Raw genomic sequence first — 23,584 nt, 5'->3', positions numbered from 1 at the left:
CAGATGCTTTCATCAGAAGTGAAGAATCGATTGTTTGATAACACATATTACGTCTGAAGACAGAAAGTGCACGCTCAACTATTAGGTGCTGCAAGTTCAGATGCAATTTGGTCGTGTAAAGCTCTCTTGCATCAGGATGGCAATCGCAGCCAGTACGCATTGTCTACTTATGATCCAGCTATTATTTAACAAGGTTTTGTTAAGCTCAGAAACACTGTTCAATGGTCTGTTGATTGAGTATCATGAGTCACCAATTTTTTGGTCATATAAGTTATTGGCAGAATCAGTCTTTGATATTCATATCCAATTATAGTGAATCCTTCATTTTTCTATTGGCTTTATATATAATGGCAGTCAAGTATGTTGGCCAGAAAGGCGCCTTCTTGGATTAACCACTAGCTCAAGTCATTAACTCAATTTGTCACACAAATTTTTGACATTGCTTACGAAGTCTTAAAGATTATTTCTGATGTTCTATATGATGAGTCGTTTCGGCAGGCAAATTGGACAGAGAAACTAAACATCAATAACTTAAGATTAGCTGGGAAAAACTGGCAGAGTAATCTCTAAATGTGGGTAATGATACATCATTCAGAACAATTGCATTATTTAGGAGCTGAAAGGCTGAGGACAGAGCACAGGTCCACAAGTCATTAGCAAGCTTGTGATATGCTGTTCTAAGCAAGTGCCTAGATAGAGATGAATCCCTTTTCCTTGAGGCATTCGACGGTATCTCTCAGACTCACCTCCAATGGAGTGAAGTTGATACCCAGAGCTTCTGCCTTCTTTCTTGATATCTCATACTTCGATGAGAAAGGCTTCTCATCTTCGCATCTACACCATTAGGAAAACAACCTTAATCTCTTGGACACACAGTAGTCTGACAGAAGATAAGAATTAAGGAAGAATGATAACTTACTTCTCAGGGAGGTGCAAAGTGGGGTAGAGATTGCGGAGAATCTGCAAAGCATCATGACAGTGTACGACTTTGCCTACTAGGCAATATCTTCCGTGAGCTGAATGATTTTCAAAAGCTAGGATATGTGCGAGTGTGACGTCTCTGACATCAACAAATCTATAGCATGTATTTGGAAATGTTTGAGCTCCTGCAGGATAAGCCTCAATTACTCCCATGCAAACGTCAAGACAACTTTGTAACGAATGCTGCTACTGCCAGTAGTTGAAAACCATGTCACACATGGAAATCTACCAGAAATGATTATAATAGTGTCTGTGCAGCCAATTAAGCAAACCCTTAAATACATAAGGCAGATGCAGTAGATAGGATGAAAGGGCCTCGGGACCTCATGTTGCCAAATTCAGTTAACTAGCAAAGAAGGATAGCTATTCCATGGACCAATGCAGAAAGACATTCTGAGACACATGCGCCCATGACTCATAAGAATGGTTAAGGGCATACGACTTCACTGAGATCGTCTTCAATCAAAAACATAGTTCTATAGTTACTCCTTGAGATTGTCTTTTGCGTAATGAGAACAAGCATGTACAAATGTTTGATGAAGACGCTCTGAAATAAAATGGCAAGGATTTAATAACAAACATAATTTATGGCTAGATGATAGTGATACCATTAATGAAGTTCAGTATCGTCTGCACAGTGAGATTAACAGTGGGCTGCAAGATAGGGCCAATCACATATCCTGGGTTTTTTGTGACAAGGTCAATTCCATTCTCTTTGGCGAATTCCCAAGCTGCCTTCTCTGCTAAGGTTTTTGAAAGCATATACCAGAGCTGAAGATAGATAAGCCAAAGAGACTGTTAGAATGTTTCGCCTCATTCAACACATATAATAGCCATTGCCATGGCATGGACTTCACTGGATGTCATCCAAGGCATTCGGAGATTACAGGTTAAAAGAAACGAAAGATAAGTAGTTCTCCTCCAGGAAGTAAAGTATATAGAAACTGTTGTATCCATTAAGCATATGTAGCATCTAACATGGCGCCAGGCCAAATTTCAAGAGTAACACAAACAACTGTAAGTGATGAGACAAGCAATCCTTGGTTTGGGTATCCGTAAAAAGTGTCTAGTGAAAGCTATGTGATTTAAGAGAGAAATGTTCCCTGATGTCCCAACTCCTCTCAGAATCAGCATTTTACCAGTTTCACCGAGTAACAGGAACTCTGAATGTAATTCAACAGTAAAATTTCACAAGTGAAAGAAATGAACAGCCATATTGTCAGGAAATTTTGATATACAAACCTTGGATTTCTCGCAAAATTCTGGATCTGAATGCCAAGTCTCATCAATGACAACACCCGAAGTCAGAGGTTTTGCAGTGAATGCAACTGCAGCCATAGAGGACGTCACAACCACTCTCTTGATAGAAGAGGCTTTGGCGCATGATCTTAGAACATTAAGGGTGCCTTTTAGGGCAGGATCAATTATTTCAGCCTGAGTCATGTAATAGAAGAAATCATTCGGTAAAAATTTTTATAAAAAGTATCAGAAAACCGAAACTGAACTCATTGTGGCAGAAGAAAAGCAAATCCCCTTCCACATGGAATGGGAATGGTTTGTCCATGAGCTATCTACTTATTTAGGAAAACAAGGACAACGTTGGATGATTAACATGGCAAGATTCAAGCACCTGGGGGTCAGCAGCTGAGAGCAAAACAGGCGATGCAGTGTGAAAAACACATTCGCATCCATTGACTACCGAGTCAAAGGACCCTTCTTCCAGCAATTCCGCTTTGAATAAATGCAGCCTCTCCTTTGCCCCCTCCAGTGCCAGAAGGTGTCCTGTCTTCTTTGGGTCGGCTGTTGCACATGCACAAGAATGAGAAAAATTCTCCATTTAACGGATTGAAATTCTAAAACTTGCAAGCACCCTCACCGACACATCAGTAGCATCTACAGTCAGAAACGGCATAGGCGGGACAAGAAGAGCCGTATTGTTCCCGGAGAAACATGTGCAAAACCGATACTGAAAATAAATAAATCAAGAATCCGGAATCTAGACGATGGTTTGAGGGTGCCACTTCTTCAACAAAGTCGAACAGGATGCAAAAGATTTGAACTTTATTGGATAGATACATAGATTAGAGGGCAATCTACAACACAAAACTAATGAAGCTACCAAAATTCTTCTACCTCTCAGAGAAAAAAATAGCTTTGATGGTTTCACTCTAGCAAAGGGTTTGGACATAACTTCATGTGGGTTATCAGATTTCAACAGCTCTGTTTTTTTTCTTCCAACAGCTTGACAACACCCAAGAAGGTCAAGAAGGTCAAAAGAGCAGAGCAGAGCAGAGCAGAGAGAGAGAGAGAGAGAGAGAGAGAGTATAAAGAAAGGGAACTTTTCTCTTAAATGGGTCTCGGACAGTGGCTCGAACAGTGTAGCCACGGAGGAGCAAGAGCTTGACCAGCCAAGAAGCAATGTAACCCGACCCTCCGATCACGCCCACCACCTTCTCTGCTCCGCTCATCTCCTCCGTTCTTGGCACCTGAACCGTGTGGAGTTCGCGCGCGCGCTGGTCTCCTCTCTTGTGCTTCAGGGGAGAGAGTGAACGAGTGCTGGAGTGGGTGGCGGAGCAGCAGGTGGACCTTATTATAAAGAGCCCGATGTTCGGCCGAATCTTCAAAGATAATCCAAACCCATTTTTTGTCGCTCCTGGTTGACGACAGACGCCTTCTCGCAACTCGTAAGCCATTACGTACGTGAGAGACATCACTGGGTAATAATTACATTTCGTTTCGTCTTTTCTTTGAGCCAAAAGGTTCGTATCGCTTTCCAGTGTCCTGGGGCAGCGCCCAAGTTCAAGAGGAACTCTTCCAGCTCCGCATGAGTAGCTTTACTTTAAGCTTTGAGATATTAATTTAAAATTTTCTTTTATATTTATAGGAAGTATCAAGTAGTTTTGTACTTATCTAATTCTTGATTTGGGATAAACCATATTTGATCCCTTAATTTATGTTTTCTTTTTTGTTGGATTTTTTCTTGGATATATTGAGCCCTTCAACTCTCTTGATATTTTCAATAAAATATTTTCAATATTATCACACTCAATTATCTTGATATTGTTATTAATATTAAAACAAATTCGCATACAATGACTACAGGATAGACATTCAGCATTGCATCATCTTTCAAGTTTAGAGATGGAAAGCTCTATTCAACAAAAGTACAAAAGACCATACATGGTCCGGCCACGATAACTAGATGAAATATATAATACATTATTAGCAACCTTTTAAGTATGACTATGAGGTCAGCGTCATCGATCGAAAAAAGCTAGCTCAAATAGAGAGATTCCGCCTTCGCCCTTGAGGCTCCTAATGATGTTGCTTAGGCTGACCTCCGAAGAAAAAGCTCAAAAAGAGAGGAAACCTTTCTCCTTGAGGCTTTCAATAGTCTCTTTTATGCTCAACATAAGACCATTTCTCGACGTGCTCTTAAGAGAAAAAAAGTTACCTTAAGAGAAAAAAAGTTTTTAATCTATGGAGTTGAACAAAAACGGGAACTTACTTTTCTGGGAGGCGCAATGTGGGATAGAGATGGTGCAAGATCTTCGACATATCAGGACGGTGCATTACTCCTCCAACTATGCAATATCTTCCGCTGGCTGAAGGGTTTTCAACAGCTTGAATATGTGCTTGTGCGACATCTCGGACATCAACAAATCCGTAGGACGCATTGGGAAATTCTTCAATTCCTACATCATACATGTCTTGATTAGTCCCACTGCTGACACCATTTTTAATGGAAAATCAATTTCCTTGAGCAACTGTGTTTCTTCTTGCACATGGAAATGGATCGCATGTAATTATGCAATTATGACATTGAATCAATCTCAGAATTTAAAAGAGATGCCGAATGCTGACATGATGTGGAAAGAATCATTTCATGGAAAATAGTACGTGTGACATAGAAACCATCAAGTAATACCGTTGACAAAGTTCAATATCAATTCCACCGAGAGATTGACCGTAGGCTGCAAAAAGAGGGCCAATCACATGTCCTGGGTTCATCACGACCAGGTCGATCCTCTTCTCTTTAGCAAATTCCCAAGCAGCCTTCTCCGCCAAGGTTTTGGAGAGCATATACCAAAGCTGAAAATAGCAGAGCCACAACAATGTGATGAACGAACTGACAGACAACGGACCAAGCAAAAGAGACCAACAATATCAAGAAAAAGCTTCTTACTACCTTTGATTCCTCGCAGAAAACCGGATCCGAGAACCATGTTTCATCAACCACCACACCAGAGGTTAGAGGTTTTCCATTGAGCACTACTGCAGCCATGGAGGAGGTCGCTACCACTCGCTTGATAGAAGGGACTTTTGCACATGATTTGAGAACGTTTAAGGTGTCTCTGACTGCTGGATTCACTATTTCAGCCTGCAACATGAAGGAGGTCATCAGTACGATTTTGCCAAATCATCCGAGTAATATCAGATCACCTATCATATGTATCTACAGTACAAAGCGGAAGGAACTGATATGTGCAGACACCTGGGGATCCGAAGCTGAGAAAACCACAGGTGATGCTGTATGAAAAACAGCTCCGCACCCATGGACTATCGAGTCAAAGGACCCTTCTTCTAGCAAATCTGCTTTAAACAAATGCAGCCTCTCCTTGGCCCCTCCAAGTGCCAGAAGATGTTGTGTCTTCCGTGAATCATCTGCTTATATGCACATACCAGAATGCAGAATTAGATCTGATAGATCACAATCTAAGTTCCTTCATATAGAATGACATCAAGTTATGAATCATGAAACGTGCTAGTACTTGATCTTGACTTGAGTTGCAACATATCCACATCTATAAAAAACCAGGATTAAGAAATAATGGATTCAAATATTGCAAGGGATCAATTCTTTAGGCAGTGAACTCGAACATGTTAAATTGCCAGAGCTCCAAAAGCACATAGACAAATCAGTATATGTGTACACATGCAGTTATGCACTTCCAAATACATACACGCATATGCGAGTGAATCCAAATGGGAAGAGACGATTAGAAAAGCACACTTTCTGATAAAAACGGAATTTGGTACAAAGTCTTTGCATCGGAATGATTCAACTAAGAAACTGTGAATCATACTCTCAGAATAGAGTGCACCACCCAAGAATCCAAAAAAAAAAAAAAAAAAAAAAAATTAAGAACAAGACATGAAGATGAAACGATGAACTTACTGGTGTTGTGGATGGTCGCTTTGACTGTATAGCCCTTATGAAGCAGCAACTTGATGAGCCATGATGCTATGTAAGCAGCAACTGAAGCCATAGAAGATGTTATCGCCACTCTCTTGATTGTAGGGACTTCGGCACAAGAAGAAAGAACATTAATTATTCCCCTCACTGCAGGATCTATCAGCTCCATCTGAGACACTGAAAGACAAGTATGAACTGTTAAAACTCATAAAAACAACAATCAAAACAGAAAAATTTCTGTTTTTGAGAGAGAGAAAAGATAAAAAAACAAAGCACTTCATACGTCTTGTGCTTAAGGAAACTGTCAAGTACAGAATAACTTAAACAAAGCAAAAACTGCTCATGTACGTGCAACACATAACTGCACACAAACGTACTATTAACTTTCTAGAAAATAGCAAAAACACTAAATAAATAACTAAATTGAACTTGACTGTTTTTTTTAATAAAAAACAGAGTAAAACCGAGCAGAAAACAGAACAGAAAACAGTAGAAAACAGAGTAAAAAAACAAAAACAGAAAACAGCAACTAAGACATTATAATCCAACAAACTCCTCTTTGGATCAGTTGCTGCTGCATACTCCAATTTTCTTTCTTAATACTTCAAATCTTCCAGCTTGAAGTGGTTTTGTGAACATATCTGCAAGCTGATTTTCAGATCTGCAATAAGCCAATTTAACTTCGCCACTTTGTTGCACCTCGCGTAGAAAGAAAAATTTGACTTTAAAATACTTGGTTTTGCCATGAAAAACCGGATTCTGAGATATTGCTAACGTAGCCTGATTATCCACATTAACTTCAATGCAATCACTGGAATTCAACCACAAATCCTTCATTATCTTCTTCAGCCACAAAGCTTGATTTGTAGCTGCAAAGAGCTGCTATAAACTCAACCTCTGCTGTAGACTGAGCTACAATCTCTTGCTTTTTGGAACACCAGGAGAAACAAGCAGAACCAAAACTGAAACAATATCCAGACGTACTCTTCATGTCATCTACTGAACCAGCCTAGTCACTATCAGAAAAACCTTGCAAATTAAACTTCTAACCTTTCTTAAACTTCACACCAAAGAACAATGTTCCTTTGAGATATCTTAATACCCTTTTTGCTGCAATCAAATGTAACTGACTAAGACTACTCATAAACCCGGATAAAACACTCACAACAAATAGAATATCTGGTCCGGTTCGTAAGATACATGAGACACCCAATCGACTTCTATACATAGAAGCATCTATCTGCATCTGTTCCATCATTCTTCTGCAGCTTCTCTTTAGCAACCATAGGAGTGCTTACACTTCGATATCTTCCATCTGAACTTCTTTAGAATTTCCTTCATGCATTTTTTTTTTTACAGATGAAGATCTCATATGAAGCCTGTTGGACTTCCAAACCCAAAAAATAAGCCATCTTTCCCAAGTTTGACATCTCAAAAACTGCAAATAAATCTTGCTTCACCTTCTCTATCAATTCAATATCATTCCCTGTCACTAATAGATCATCTACATAAAGTGACAGAATTACAACACTGTGATTCACCTTCTTGACATAAAGAGTGAATTCACTTAAGCTTTTTACAAAGCCAAAATCTTACAAATATCGATCTATCTTCCCATACCAAGCTCTTGAAGCCTGCTTCAGTCCATATAGTGCTTTCTTCAACCTGTATACACTCTCTTCTTGCCCTTTGATACTAAAGCCTTCAGGTTGTTCAACAAAAATTTCCTCATCAAGCTCTCCATTCAGAAATGCAAACTTGACATCTAACTGAAATATATGCCACCCATTCTCTGCTGCAATAGCTAACAGTAGCCTTATTGTATCAAGTTGTGCAACAGGAGCAAATGTTTCAGAATAGTCTACTTCCCATATTTGTGCATAGCCTTTCACCAACCAGTCTAGCTTTGTATTTATTAACAGAACCATCAGGATTAAGTTTTGTTCTAAACACCCACTTAACCCCAATCACATTCTTATCAGATGGTTTGTCAACAAGCTCCCAAGTGTGGTTTTTCTAGATCATTGAAATCTCCTCTTGCATTGCTGCAATCCACCTCTGATCCTCCTTAGCTTCCACAAAGTTAGATGGTTCGAGCATTGCCACATTGCTTCTTTCATAGATTTCAGCAAACCTTATGCCTCTCACTGGTAAATCATCCACACTGTCTTCCAATCCATCTATAACTTCATCAACCTCTACATTTGTTGCAGGTTGTTTTTCGAACTGTTGCTGTTCTGCACTCTTTCCTTCCATCCAATTCCACTCATCTTCCTCTAGAAAAACAACATCTCTCGCATGTGCACCTTTCTGTCATAGGGTGAAAATTCTGTAAGCCTTTGATTGGAGATCGTACCCGATGAAGATTCCAAGCTCGCCTTCTTATCCAGCTTGTCTCTCTTGACCTCGGGAACATGAGTGTAACACAAACACCCAAAAACCTTTAAATTTTTCACGAAGGTTTAACACCATACCAGACTTCAAAAGGTGTTGACCTCTCTAAGGCATTTGTGGGCAACTGCTCAACAGAACACCGCAAGATTAGTTGCTTCAACCAGAACTTCTTAGGCAACATCTTCTCCCGCATCATACATCTGGCCATCTCCATAATACTTCTATTTTTCCTCTCACCGACCCCCATTCTCGTTGAGGTGAATAGGGAGCAATGAACCGCTGCACAATTCCCGCTTGCTCACAATTCAACTTAAACTTGTGAGCGATATACTTAACCATTATCGACCGAGCATTTTAATTTTCTTCCCACTCCGATTCTCAACTAAGGCTTTAAACTTCACAAACACATCGGCAACTTCAGACTTGGCTCGCAAAAAATAAATCCAACTCATCCTAGTCATATCATCAGTGAAGGTAATGAAATACCTGCTACCATTGAGAGAAGACTCAGACATAGGTCCGCATAGATCTGTGTGGACCAATTGCAACTTCTCACATGCTCTCCAGCCTCCTCCTTTGAAAGGAAATCCATCTTGCTTGCCAAGAAGACAAGTTCTGCACCGTGGAAATTCCTCCTCCAAACTTGGCAAGTCATCCGCAAGCTATTTTTCTGCATAAACAACATGCTCTTCCCGTGAACATGCCCAAGTCTTTTATGCCATATCTTTGCATTTTCTTCTTTGCACTTTAAAGCCATTTGTTGCATCTCTTGTGGCTTGAACATGAAACTCTTGTCCTCCATTGGAATTCTTAGCATTTCTTTGCTATCTGCATTATTAATAAGACATTCATTCCCTCCGAACTTCACTTTATAGCCCTTCTCAACTAATTGACCAACACTTAACAGATTATGGTCAATATTTGGCACAAAGAGAACATCACCGATCAGCCTTCACCTCCCGATTTCCTTCAATAGCCACCGTACCCTTCCCTTGCACTTCGATATACTGTCCGTTGCCAATTCTGATTCTCGACCTGACTGACTTGTCTAGACTCCTAAACAGCTTCGAATTGCCAGTCATATGATTGGTATAACCACTATCCACCAGCCGTGCATCATTCCCAACAGAAGATTCAGAAAAAGAAGCTACAAACAAGTGCTCTTCCTCAGTTTTATTCACTGTTACCTAGGCTTTTCCTGCTTGTTGGTAATTTTTTTCTTTGCAGATGGAAGCATGTGACCCAACTTGTGACATCTTCTGCATCTAGCATCAGGCTTTCTCCAACATCTAAAAAACTGATGATTAGTTCCACCACAGTATTGACAAGGCTTTTTGTTCCTCTTCCATTTGCTAGACCCACAAGAATTTCCTTCTTTTGCTACAAACTTGGAGTCACCAACATTTTCTCTAGACCGAATCCATTTCTTCCCTTTGCCTCCATCATTTGACTTCACTCTAGCTTGCAGTGCACCCTTTACAAACTCTTCTCTTCTCATCAGTCTTCTGTGCTCCTGCGCCTGCAGAGCATTTAACAATTTTGCAAGCTTTATATCAGGGAAGTCTCTCGTATTTTCCAGAGACGCTATGGTGGCTTCAAACTTCTCTGGAAGAGACACCAGAACCTTCTGAACAAGCCTTTCATCCTTCGAGTCAATCCCTAAAACTCTAATTTTTTCAGCTATCCCAACCAACCTATAAGAGTACTCCTTCACTGACTCTGAATCCTTCATCTGCTGTCTCTCAAACTCCCTCAAGAGATTCAGCACCTTCATGCCTCTTATCTTCTCATCTCCTCGTATTCATCCTTCAAGAAATCCCATATTGCCTTTGCAGAATCACATCTCATAATCCTTGTGAAGATAGTGGGTGAAACATCGCCGTATGTGCATGACTTTGCCTTGGCCTTCCTTGTGATTATCTCTTTATGGTACTTTATCTGATTCAAGGTCGGATTGTCTGGAAGTGGAGCAACCTCATAATCATCCTCCACAGCTTCCCACAAATCATGACCCTCCAAGAATGTCGTCATCTTGATAGCCCAAGCCTGATAATTTACCCCAGTAAAGACTGGAGTTGCCATTGCAGAGAATCCACTCGATTCCACCTCCATCAGCTTTTTCTTTGCAAATCGGAAGGAAACTTCACTCAATTACCCTCACTTCACAGTCCCTTAAGATCCCACAAACGCTTTGATACCAATGTTAAAACTCATAAAAACAACAATCAAGCGAGGACTAGCATATGTGTGTTTCTGTGTGTGTGTGTGTGAGAGAGAGAGAGAGAGAGAGAGAGAGAGAGAGAGGAGGTTGGGGGGGTGGAGATTGATTTCACAGCTGCCTGCTTTCATCTTCCATGATGTACTATCAATTGCCATAATGATGCTGGATGTCACTGGTTCAATAAATCAGACATCCTCTTAATATTTTCTTGAGGCTTGTACATTAGATCCTCGTTGAACTGTTTTAGGTGTAATTTGACATAATAAATGCGGGAAATTATACTTTTTGTTTGCAGCTTGTGAATCATGTCTACTTTTCACCCGATGGGCAATGGGTGGCTAGTGCTTCGTTTGATAAATCTGTGAAGTTGTGGAATGGTATTAGTGGGAAGTTTGTTGCTGCATTCAGGGGACATGTCGGGCCTGTATATCAAATAAGGTTTGAGATATTTTCAAACTTTGCTTGCCTTATCCATTCACGAATGATCTCTAATCATGATTTACATAATGGACAGTTGGTCTGCAGATAGTAGACTTCTTTTTAAGTGGGAGCAAAGACTCTACTCTGAAGGTTAGTTGCACAAAGCGTATAGCTTTTGAAAAATTTCCATAAAGTAGGTAGAAATATATTTAGTATCCAAATAAACTTGTGTCTGTGCTGGCACTTAACGGAGATCAAGGGTGGTCACTTAGTATTGTAACAGGAGAGCTTGTAATATCATCTGTGAAAATAATATCACCATGTTAGGATTACTTCTTTTGCAAGATATGGTAATGAGGACATCGTAAACCAGAGTACAATCCTTATAAGATTAGAAATGATCTATAGTACGTATGGAAGTTTGAATGTTGTGCTCTTGCTTGTTGTTTTAATTCTGATTGAACTATTTGTAAATGTCAATAGCATGTGGAGTCTATTCTTTTCACTGGTTATGATTCTACCCTTTTTACCGATTGAACTAGTTGCCTGATCTGAATGCTTGAATGTTCGCCCGATGTTTGGGTTACTTTTAGATCTGGGATATTCGCACAAAGAAGTTGAAACAAGATCTTCCAGGTCATGCGGATGAGGTTTGTTCGCTCAATATTGCTATCATACAAGTTTTAAGTTTGTATGTCCATCATGGACTACCATTTGCTTATTTTGGCATGTGTTCTCATGATAAGGTTTTTGCGGTCGATTGGAGTCCAGATGGTGAGAAAGTAGCTTCTGGTGGTAAAGATAAGGTGTTGAAGCTATGGATGGGTTAATGCATTGGGAGTTGTACAAGGCTTATCAGACCATTCCATATGCAAATGAAATGAGATGGCAGTTCAAATGCTTTCATCCGAAGTGAAGAATTGATTGTTTGATAGCCCATATTACGGCTGAAGACACAAAGTGCACACTCAACTATCAGGTACTGCAAGTTCGATGCAATCAGCCACAAAGTGCGCACTCAACTATCAGGTACTGGAAGTTAGGATGCAATTTGGTTGCGTAAAGCTCTCTTGCATCAGGATGGTAGTCGCAGCCGATATGCATTGTCTACTTATGATGCAGCTGATATTCTCAAAGGTTTTGTTAATCTAAGAAACACTGTTCAATGCTGTGTTAATTGAGAGTATCATGAGTCACCGATATTTTGTTCATATAAGTAATTGGCAGAATCAGTCTTTGATATTCATATCCAGTTCTAGTGAGCCCTTCATTTTTCTGTTGGCTTTATACATAATGGCAGTCAAGTATGTTGGCCAGAGAGGAGCCTTCTTGGATTAACCCCTAGCTTGAGTCATTAAATCAATTTATCGCACAAGTTTCAATATTGCTTACAAAGTCTTCAAGATTATTTCTGATGTTCTATATGATGAGTCATTTTGGCAGGCAAACCGCGCAGAGAAACCAACCATTAATAAATTTTAGATTAGCTGGGAAAAACTGGCAGAGTAATCTCTGAAAGTGGGTAATGATACATTATTCAGAACAATTGTATGATTTAGGAGCTAAAAGGCTTAGGACAGACCACAGGTCCACAGGTCATTATTAGCAAGCTTGTGATATGCTGTTCTAAGCAACTGCCTAGACAGAGATGAATCCCTTCTCCTTGAGGCATTCGACGGTATCTCTCAGACTCACCTCCAATGGAGTGAAGTCGACACCCAGAGCTTCTGCCTTCTTTGTTGATATCTCATCCTTCGAAGAGAAAGGCTTCTCATCTTCGCATCTGCACCATTAGGAAAACAACCGTAAATCTCTTGGACGCACAGTAGTCTGACAGAAGATGAGTTAAGAATTAAGGCAGAATGATAACTTACTTCTTAGGGAGGTGCAAAGTGGGGTAGAGATTGCACAGAATCTGCAAAGCATCATGGCAGTGCACAGTTTTGGCTACTAGGCAATATCTTCCGTGAGCTGAACGATTTTCAAAAGCTAGAATGTGTGCGTGTGCGACGTCTCTGACATCGACAAATAGATAGCATGTATTTGGAAATGTTTGAGCTCCTGCAGGATAAGCCTCAATTACTCCCATGCCAACGTCAATACAACTTTTACTTTATACTAGATGCTTCTGCCGGTAGTTGAAAACTATGTCGCATGTGGAAATCTAACAGATGATTATAATAGCGTCTGTGCAGCCAATCAAGCAGACCCTTCAGTAAAGAAGCCAGATCCAATAAATAGAATTTAAGGGCCTCAGGACCTCATGTTGCCAAATTCAGTTAACTAGCAAAGAAGGATAGCCATTCCATGGAGCAATGCAGAATGACATTCTGAGACACGTGGCCATAACTCGTAAGTATGATTAAGGGCATACAATCAGATAGATAGTTCTACGGTTACTCCTTGAGATTGTCTTTTGGGTAATGAGAACAAGTATGCACAAATGTTTGACGAAGCTGCTCTGAAATAAAATGGCAAAGATTTAATAACAAACATAATTTATGGCTAGATGATAGTGATACCATTGATGAGGTTCAGTATTAACCCCACGGAGAAATTAACAGTGGGCTGCAAGAAGGGACCGAACACATGTCCTGGGTTTATGATCACAAGGTCAATTCCATTCTCTTTGGCAAATTCCCAAGCTGCCTTCTCTGCGAAGGTTTTTGAAAGGATATACCAGAGCTGAAGATAGATAAAACAAAGAGACTGTTAGAATGTTTTGCCTCATTCAACACATATAATAACCATTGCCATGACATGGACTTCATTCGATGTCATCCAAGGGGCATTGGAAGATTACCAATTAAAAGAAATGACAGACAAGTAGTTCCCCAGGAATCGAAGTATATAGAAAATGTTGTTTTCAATAAGCATATGTAGCATCTAACATGGTGCTAGACTAAATTGCAAGAGTAACACAAACAACCGTAAGTGATAAGATAGGCACTCCTCGGTTCGAGCATCTGTAAAATGTGTCTAGTGAAAGCTATGTGATTTAAGAGAGAATGTTCCCTGATGTTCCGACTTCTCTAAGAATCAACATTTTACCAGTTTTACTTTATAACAATAACTCTGAATGTTATTCGATAGTTAAATTTCACAAGTGAAAGAAATGAACAGCAATATTGTTAGGAAATATTGATACACAAACCTTGGATTTCTGGCAAAATTCTGGATCTGAATCCCAAGTCTCATCAATGACAATGCCCGAAGTCACGGGTTTTGCACTAAATGCAACTGTGGCCATAGAGGACGTCACAACCACTCTCTTGATAGAAGAGGCTTTGGCGCATGATCTCAGAATATTGAGGGTGCCCTTTACGGCAGGATCAATTATTTCAGCCTGAGTCATGTAATAGAAGAAATCATTAGGTAAAATTCTCATTAAAAGTATCAGAAAACCAAAACTGAACTCGTTGTGGCAGAAGAAACGCAAATCCCCATCCACATGGACCTATCTACTCATTTAGGAAAACAAGGACAACGTTGGAATTTAAGCACGTAACAAATCATGAAAGATGATTGACATGGCAAGATTCAAGCACCTGGGGGTCAGCAGCTGAGGGCAGACAGGGGGATGCAATGTGAAAAACACATTCGCATCCGTCGACTACGGAGTCAAAGCACCCTTCTTGCTGCAATTCCGCTTTGAATAAATGCAGCCTCTCCTTAGCCCCCTCCAGTGCCAGGAGGTGTCCTGTCTTCTTTGGGTCGGCTGTTGCACATGCACAAGAATGAGAAATCTCAACTGACTGAAATTTAAAAACTTGCAGGGACCCTCACCGACACACTAGTAGCATCTATAGTCAGAAAGGGCATAGGCGGAACGAGAAGAGTCGTATTGTTTATGGACGAACTTGTGCCAAACTGATGCGAGAATAAATAAATCAAGAATCCGGAATTGGGCGATGGTTTGAGCGTGCTGTTGAAGGTTTGTTTGTTAATACAAACTGAGTGTTTTTTCCTTGTCCACGTAGGAAAAGTGGGAGGAAGTGGGCCAATTTAAAACTGCGGGATTTTCTTTATGTATTTAAAAGAATGATTGGGTGAGGTCTAGCCCCACCATACCCCCGTGCGGGTGTGCGATTTTGGTGTGCTTAGCGTTGTGTGCCCGCGATTTAATTAGCACTAATCCCTTTGTTATTTATTTATTTATTTATTTTATGTTAATAATTTTTAATCAATTCAAAGGTTGCTTTTTAATTTGAGAATTTTCGAAAATGAAATATAAAATGAAAATTCAAAATTCTATTTATTAAAAAAACTATTATTCTGAATTTTTATTTGTGTTTTTTCGATACAACCTTTGAAAATTATTTTATTCGGTTTGCAACTTTTCCCGAAGGGTTGCAATTGTTCGGTTTTCGACTTTTTCCGAAGAGTCGCATTTGTTTATCATAATAATTTTTCTAAAGGACGTGTTTGTTCATTCTTTGGCAATTTTCATGAAGAGTTACAAGACTGTTATATATATATATGCGTTATTTTTCGGAAAAACGAGAGTGATCATTTTCATATTTTTTCGAGCTTTCTGCCTGAAAAAAAAGTATGGCCATTCTTTCGATTGTTTCCTAAAGAGATTTTGGAGAAATCCTAAAATTGTTATCTAGTATTTTCATTTGAGACTTTGTTGTATACTAGAGGATTTTTGCCGGTGACCATTAGCAACGCTGTGGGGCAAATAAATCCTTAAAGAAAGTGATATCACGTCTCAAAGTCTGATTTGAGTACTCTGAATATCCGTCTTAATTGTTCTACCCGATTCGTACCCATATTTTCTAACAATTTTAAGGATTTATCTTGCTACAATGGAGCGATTGTTTCTTAGAGAGGTCCTGGAGAAATACTAGAACTGCTATTTAGTATTCTCATTTGAGACTTTTTTGTATCTTTGAGGATTTTTGCCGGTGACCATTAGCAACGTTGTGGGGCAAATAAATTCTTAAAGAAAATGATATCACATCTCAAAGTCCGACTTGAGTACTCTGAATATCCGTCTTAATTGTTCTACCCATTTTGTAACCATATTTTCCAACAATTTTAAGGATTTATCTTGCTACAATGGAGTCGGAGACAATCAAAGTTATGAATCAAGATATGTTCAAACTTTTTACCGGTTCGATGGGAACAATTTTGCTCGTTGAGGGACAAAATGATGTTCTTACTCACTGCTCTGAAGATTTCATACATACTAGATCCTAGCTTGGCACCTATAGAGATTCTAAGCCTACTTCCAATGGAGGACAGCCAAGTGTGGAAACCATTGAAAGGGTTAATAAGGAAAAAGAAGAAACGTGCAGAGGATGAATTACTTTGTCGAGGACACATTTTGAACACACTCTCTGATCGTTTGTACGACTTATTCACTGAAATGAAGTCGGCTAGAGAAATTTGAAATGTATTGGAATTCAAGTACAAAACGGAGGAGCAAGGTACTAACAAATATCTAATTGCCAAGTATTTTGATTTCAAGTTTATTGATACTAAACCCTTGCTAGAACAAGTCCTTGAATTGCAAGTGATTATGAATAAGATTCGTGCCCTCAAGATTGATATTCCAGAAGCTTTTTAAGTTGGAGCAATTATTGCGAAATTGCCTCCAAGTTGGAAAGACTATGGAAAAAAGGCTGATTCACAAGTCGGAGAACTTTACTTTGGAGCAAATACAGAAACATCTTCGCATTGAAGAAGAGTCACGTTTACGTGATAATTCTGCTTTGTACAATTCCAAGGTGAATGCTGTGGATAAAAAAGGGAAAATCGACCAGAACTTCAAAGTAAAAAGCAGGGGTATAAATTTAAGAGAATACAAAAGAAGAAAAATGGTTGTTATTTTGTTTGTGGCAAACAAGGACACTACGCCAAGGATTGTATTCACTGCAAGAGCATTTCAAATGACAAGAACATTTTGACGGAGAAGGCAGATGCAAATTTGGTTGAAGAAAATTATGTAGTCATGATTTCAAGCATGTTTTCAAACATGAAAATTTCTGAAATCAATGATGTGATAGCTATGGTTTCTGAAATCAATTCTACCATTGTCCAATTTGGTTGGTGGTTAGATTCTGGAGCAACAGTCCATGTGTGCAATGACAAGTACATGTTCAAGCAATTTAAAGAGATTGTTAACTCAAATGTTCAAGATGTCCTGATGGCGAATAATGCTCTTGAAGGCACGGTGGAGATAGACTTCACTTCCGAAAAGAATATAACTTTTCTTAATGTGTTATTTATGCCCGAAATTAGGAAGACTAGTTTCTATTAATTTACTTTGTAAGAAGGGGTTTCGGGTTTTGTTTGAATCCGACAAGATTATCTTGTCGAAAAATGGGCTGTTTGTTGGGAAGGGTTATGTCAATGATGGCATGTATCAACCGAGTATCAATAATAATATTTCTAGTTCTCGCTTATAGTGCCGAGTCTTCAATTTTATGACATAGTAGGTTGGCACATATAAATATTCGTTATTTGAAGAATATGAGAAAATTAGACTTGATAGATTTTAATAGCGAACTTGATAAATGTGAAATATGTGCTAAGTCAAAACTTACTAAGAAGCCATTTCCTAGTGTTAAAAGAAATTCGAATTTATTGGATTTGGTTCATAGTAATATATGTGAATTTAATGGTATGCTAACACATGGAGGTAAAATGTATTTTATTACCTTTGTGGATGATTGCAGTAGGTTCTTATATGTTTATCTCATGAGATCGAAGGATTAAACATTTACCATGTTTAAGAAATACAAGGCTGAAGTAGAGAATCAATTAAAAAAGAAAATTAAAGTTCTATGATCAGATAGAGGTGGAGAATATTTCTTAAATGAATTCTCTTCATTTTGTGAAGAACATGGTATAATTCATTAAGTTTCAACACCATATACTCCACAACAAAATGGTTTAGCTGAAAGGAAAAATCAATCTCTTGGAGAAATGGTTAATTGTATGCTTTCAAATTCAAAGCTACCAATTAATCTTTGAGGAGAAGCATTACTTACTGCATGTTATATTCATAACAGAATACATTCCAAGAAAAATGACATAACCCCTTATGAAATACGGAAAGATAGAAAGCCAAATTTGTCATATCTTAAAGTGTGAGGGTGCTCGGTATACTACCGAGCTCCAGATCCTAAGAGAACAAAGTTCGGTCCTAGAGTTATCAAAAGTATTTTCGTTGGGTATGCTTAAAATACTAAAATTTATAGATTTCTTGATTCAGAGTCCAATGTCATAGTTTGAGAATAAATGTTTTACAAGTTTTGAAATTATTGAAAATAATTCAAGATCTATGGAAACTCAAAGTGATTTTCAAGAGAAAGAAACAAATGATTCTAAAGACATGGTTGAACCAAGGAGAAGTACTAGAGCTAGGAAAATAAAGACTTAAGTCATGATTTTATTACTCATGTTTTTCTTGTTGAAGGAGCTAGAGATAATAACGTGATAAATAAATACCATTTAATATTAAATTTAGAAGATGATCCTAGAAGCTTTGATGATGCTATGTCTTCTAGAGATGCTTCCTTTTGGAAAGAAGCTATGAATGATGAAATTGACTCAATTATGTCCAATAATACTTGGGTATTAGTAGATTTACTGAAATGATCAAAACCTATTAGGTGCAGATGGGTTTTTAGAAGAAAATATTATTCTGATGGTTCTATTCAAGCTTTTAAAGTTAGGGTTGAAGGTAAGGGATATAGACAAAAGGAATGAATAAATTATTTTGATACATATGCTCCTGTTCCACGTATAATTTCTATTCGAGTCATTTTTGCTCTAACTTCCATTTATGATCTTTGTGTTCATCAAATGGATGTTAAGACTGTTTTTTTAAATGAAGACTTAAATGAGGAGATTTACATAGAATAACTAGAGGGTTTTGTTCTTCTTGGAAATGAAAGAAAAGTATGTAAATTGATTAAGTCTCTTTATGGACTTAAGCAAGCTCCTAAGCAGTGGCATGAAAAGTTTAATTCGGTTATATTGTCAAATGGTTTCATTAATAGTAGTGTCGATAGGTGTATATACTCTAAATTCACTAAAGATTATGTTGTCTTAGTGTACTTGTATGTTGATGATATGTCTATCTTTGGAACGAATATGATTGGAATTAATAAGACTAAGAAGAATCTAACTTCTATATTTAAAATGAGGGATTTGGGTGAAGTAGATACTATCTTAGGTATTAAAGTTAAGAAAAATAGTGGGAGTTATTCTTTAAGCCAATGTAATTATGTTGAAAAATTATTAAATAAATTTCAATATCTTGGTTTTAAAGAAATAAGTACTTCATTTGATTTCAATATTAAATTTAATTATAATATTGGTAGAGTGGTGGCACAACTAGAATATGCAAGTCCTATAAGGTCTTTAATGTATGCGATGCATTGTACTAGACCCGATATAACTTATTCTATATGCAAGTTGAGTAGGTATACTAGTAATCCAAGTACAGAACATTAGAGAGTAATTACTAGAATATTTTGTTATCTTAAGAGAACTAAAAATTTAGGATTGTTCTACAATAATTATCCAGCTATATTAGAAGGATACACTAATGTTAGTTGGAATACGGGTGTGGGAGATGAGTGTTCTACTTTTGAATGGATCTTCACACTAGCTGGAGGTGCTGTATCTTGGGTGAGTAAGAAACAGACATGTATAACTTACTCAACAATGGAACCTGAATTTATTGCTTTGGCGGCAGCTGAGAAAGAGGCTAAATGAATTAGAAATTTGTTGTTGGATATAAAATTATAACCTAGCCCTATGCCTCATATGTCTATCCATTGTGATAGTCAAACCACTTTGGCAAGAGCCTATAGTAGCACCTATAATGGTAAGTCTAGACACATTAATTTAAGACATGAATATGTGAGACAATTGATTAAATATGGTATAATAACAATTGTCTATGTGAGGTCAAGCAAAAATCTTGTCAATTCTTTGACGAAAGCTTTACTAAGACATATGGTAATAATTCCATTACCTTTACCAAAAAAAAAAGACATATGGTAATAACGACCTCACAAGAAATGTGGCTAAACCCCTTTAATTGAAATCACCAATAATGATAACCCGACATTTTTCTAGAACATCACTAGTTACAAGGTTTAATGGGTAAGAACAAGTTATTGAATGTGATTATTTGATACTAACGTAGCCCTGATATAAGAAGTCAGTATCGTCTGTTACGTTTTAAAGGTTGAATTGAATTCTTAATTAAGTATGATACAAATTTGTAGTGTGTTGATAGTAACAGAAACACATAGTAGATACTTTACCTATATGAGCTTAAAAGTTGTACTGCTTTTTACGAAAATTAGGGTTGCTTTCTAGAGAGCTCATGAAACAGGATCAAGCACAAGGCCATAATAGTACGGAGTAATATAGAACTTCTAGCTAAAACAAGAGGTTAGTGTATGTGCGGTATGTCCGGTTCTATTACATAAAAGTATAAGTTTAAAGCCGAGCTATTTGTCACTTTGATAGAGCTTTGATATACTTGCACTAAGTAAAGGTTTAACTCGAAAGAGACCTTTATGTATGTATATTAATTTTACTGAAATTTTGGCTGTATGGTTTTTAAAATTTTAATTTTTTGAAATATTTGTTTTTACAAACAAAGTAGGGGATTGTTAGAAGTTTGTTTGTCAAAACAAACTGAGTGTTTTTTCTTTGTCCTACATAGGAAAAGTGAGAGGGAGGGCCAATTTAAAAGTGCGGGATTTTCTTTATGTACTTAAAAGAATGATTGGGTGGGGCTAGACCACCACCGACAAAGGGTGCGCTTAACATTTTTGCGTGCCCGCGGTTTAATTGACACTAATCCCTTTGTTATTTATTATTTTTTGTTATTAATTTTTAATCAATTCAAAGATTGCTTTTTAATTTGAGAATTTTTGAAATGAAATATAAAATGAAAATTCGAAATTCTATTTATTAAAAAAACTATTATTCCGAATTTTTATTTATATTTTTTCAATACAACCTTTGGAAAATTACTTATTTGGTATGTAACTTTTCCCGAAGGGTTGCAATTGTTCAGTTTTCGATTTCTTCCAAAGAATCGCATTTGTTTATTTAAACAATTTTTCTAAATGACGTGTTTATTCATTCTTTGGCAATTTTCACGAAGAGTTGCAAGACTGTTATATATATATATATTCGTTATTTTTCGGAAAAAAGAGAGTGATCATTTTCATCTTTTTTCGAGCTTTCTGTTTTAAAAAACTATGGCCATTCTTTCGATTGTTTACTAGAGAGATCTTGGAGAAATATTAGAATTGTTATCCAGTATTCTCATTTGAGATTTTGTTGTATCCCGGAGGATTTTTGCCGGTGACCATTAGCAACGTTGTGGAGCAAATAAATTCTTAAAAAAAAATGATATCATGCCTCAAAGTCCGACTTGAGTACTCTGAATATCCGTCTTAATTGTTCTACCCAATTTGTAACCATATTTTCCAACACGTGCTACTTCTTTAACAAAGTCAAACAAGATGCAAAAGATCAGAACTTTATCAGATAGATATATAGACAAAACTAATGAAGCTAGCAAAATTCTTCTCTTTCACAAAAAATAGCTCGATGGTTTCACTCTAATAAAGGGTTTCCACATGACTTCATGTGGATTATCAGATTTCAACAGTTCTTTGTTTTTTCTTCTTCCAACAGCGTGACAATGCCCAAGAAGCGTAAAAGAGCATAGTGAGAGAGAGAGAGAGAGAGAGGGAACTTTTTTCTTACTTGGGTCTCGGATAGTGGCTCGAACAGTGTAGCCACGGTGGAGCAAGAGCTTGACCAGCCAAGAAGCTATGTAACCCGACCCTCCGGTCACACCCACCACCTTCCCTGCTCCGCTCATCTTCTACGTTCTCGGCACCTGAACCGTGGAGTTCACACACGCTGGTCTCGTCTCCTGTGGCTCAGGGGAGAGAGTGAACGAGTACTGGACTCGGTGGCGGAGCAGATGGACTTATAAAGAGCCCGATGCTCGGCCGAATCTTTAAAGAACCGAGTAGTAAATCACCAACCTTAGAGGTGGGGCTAGTGCCTATGTGTAATGTCACTCTCGCATGTTGAATGAAGTTTTCAGGCTCTAATAGAGGACCAATCATGCTTGCCGGGTCTATATCACGACAGGCCAATTTTGTGCCCTCTAGCAATTTCCAGCGGGGTCCTCTGCTAAGGCTTTTGAAAGGACATGCCAAAACTCAAAATAGAAATATTATAAGTTAATGCAATGAAAGAACTCATGCGTATGTCGCAAATATAACTGACATTAACTTGACAACGCTGCCTCATTTGGCATTCTAGAATCACCACTTTAAGAGTAAGTAATGAGAAGCTTCTCACTAACGCGCCTAAGTCAGAAAAATACATGAGAGCCTATTTTTTTTTTTTTTTGGTAAAGGTATATGAGAGCATATTCGTATGTATAAAGGTTGAGAATCCAATTGGTGAACAACAAATCCTTAGGGCAAGGAAGATGCAATTGCTTGGCATTACAATAATTCAATATCATGCCAAAGTGACTGTTTTTTATAGAGATCCGACCCTCCGATCGCGCCCACCACCTTCTCTGCTCCGCTCATCTCCTCCGTTCTTGGCACCTGAACCGCGTGAAGTTCGCCCTTGCTGGTCTCGTCTCTTGTGGTTCGGGGGAGTGGCGGAGCAGATGGACTTGTAAAGAGTCCGTTGTCCGGCCCAATCTTTAAAGGTAATCCAAACCCATTTATGGTCGCTTCTGGCTGGCAACAGACGGCTTCTTCTACAACTCAACATAGATTTTTCTTTTTTTTGTTCAGAATTAACGTAGAATTTGGCATTGATAGATGTCCAACATCCTGGAGAAGTACCTATCTTAGTTATCTACATGTGAAAGGACAAATCCATGAAAGAAATTAATCACGCTGAGGCTATAATAGAGGAGCAGCCTTAGAAGTGTGGTTAGTGCCTACCTAAGATTGTAATGTCACTGTCACATGTTGAATGAAGTTTTCCAACTTTAATAAAGGATCAATCATGTGTGTAGAGTTTATCACAACAGGCCAATCTTATGCTCTTTAGCAATTTCCAGCTAAAGTTTTTGAGAACACATATCAAAGCTCAAATTAAAAAGACTATGAATCAATGCAATGAAAGAGCAGATGCGCTTGTCACAAATATAACTGACGTTAACTTGACAACCCACCTTATTTTGCATTCCAGAACCACTATTTCGAGAGACATAAGTTATCAAATTCTCATGATAATACAAAGGCCTTAATAATACGATTTGGTTTGACAAAATTTAGTAGTGAATTTAAAATCGAGGATGCAAAAATGCAATATGAAAATACAAGTGGTAAAGTGGGTAA

At 38.1% G+C, this 23,584-nt stretch overlaps 2 protein-coding genes and 1 pseudogene across 2 annotated transcripts; all 3 read right to left on the bottom strand.

Annotated features, from left to right (window-relative positions):
• Nucleotides 1-10,684, bottom strand: part of LOC120296257 — a 42,659-nt pseudogene extending 31,975 nt beyond the window's left edge.
• On the bottom strand, nt 507-3,689 carry LOC104454623 (phenylacetaldehyde reductase). Its single transcript, XM_039316631.1, has 6 exons — nt 3,332-3,689; nt 2,612-2,781; nt 2,224-2,415; nt 1,590-1,752; nt 920-1,106; nt 507-834 (listed from the first exon to the last, which is right to left on the bottom strand). Exons 1-6 carry the CDS (start codon nt 3,672-3,674, stop codon nt 690-692), a joined length of 1,200 nt encoding a protein of 399 aa, XP_039172565.1. The 5' UTR covers nt 3,675-3,689; the 3' UTR covers nt 507-689.
• Nucleotides 10,685-12,667: 1,983 nt separating the features above from the next.
• On the bottom strand, nt 12,668-22,193 carry LOC120295464 (phenylacetaldehyde reductase-like). Its single transcript, XM_039316635.1, has 6 exons — nt 21,972-22,193; nt 14,762-14,931; nt 14,368-14,559; nt 13,736-13,898; nt 13,088-13,274; nt 12,668-12,996 (listed from the first exon to the last, which is right to left on the bottom strand). The coding sequence occupies exons 1-6, from the start codon at nt 22,087-22,089 to the stop codon at nt 12,852-12,854; spliced, it is 975 nt and encodes a 324-aa protein (XP_039172569.1). The 5' UTR covers nt 22,090-22,193; the 3' UTR covers nt 12,668-12,851.
• Nucleotides 22,194-23,584: the final 1,391 nt, after the last annotated feature.

This window comes from Eucalyptus grandis, chromosome 7 (assembly GCF_016545825.1).
Source record: "Eucalyptus grandis isolate ANBG69807.140 chromosome 7, ASM1654582v1, whole genome shotgun sequence".
Classification (NCBI taxonomy): domain Eukaryota; kingdom Viridiplantae; phylum Streptophyta; class Magnoliopsida; order Myrtales; family Myrtaceae; genus Eucalyptus; species Eucalyptus grandis.
The sequence above is the reverse complement of the archived record's forward strand: the minus strand, read 5'-3'. Positions and strand labels throughout refer to the sequence as shown.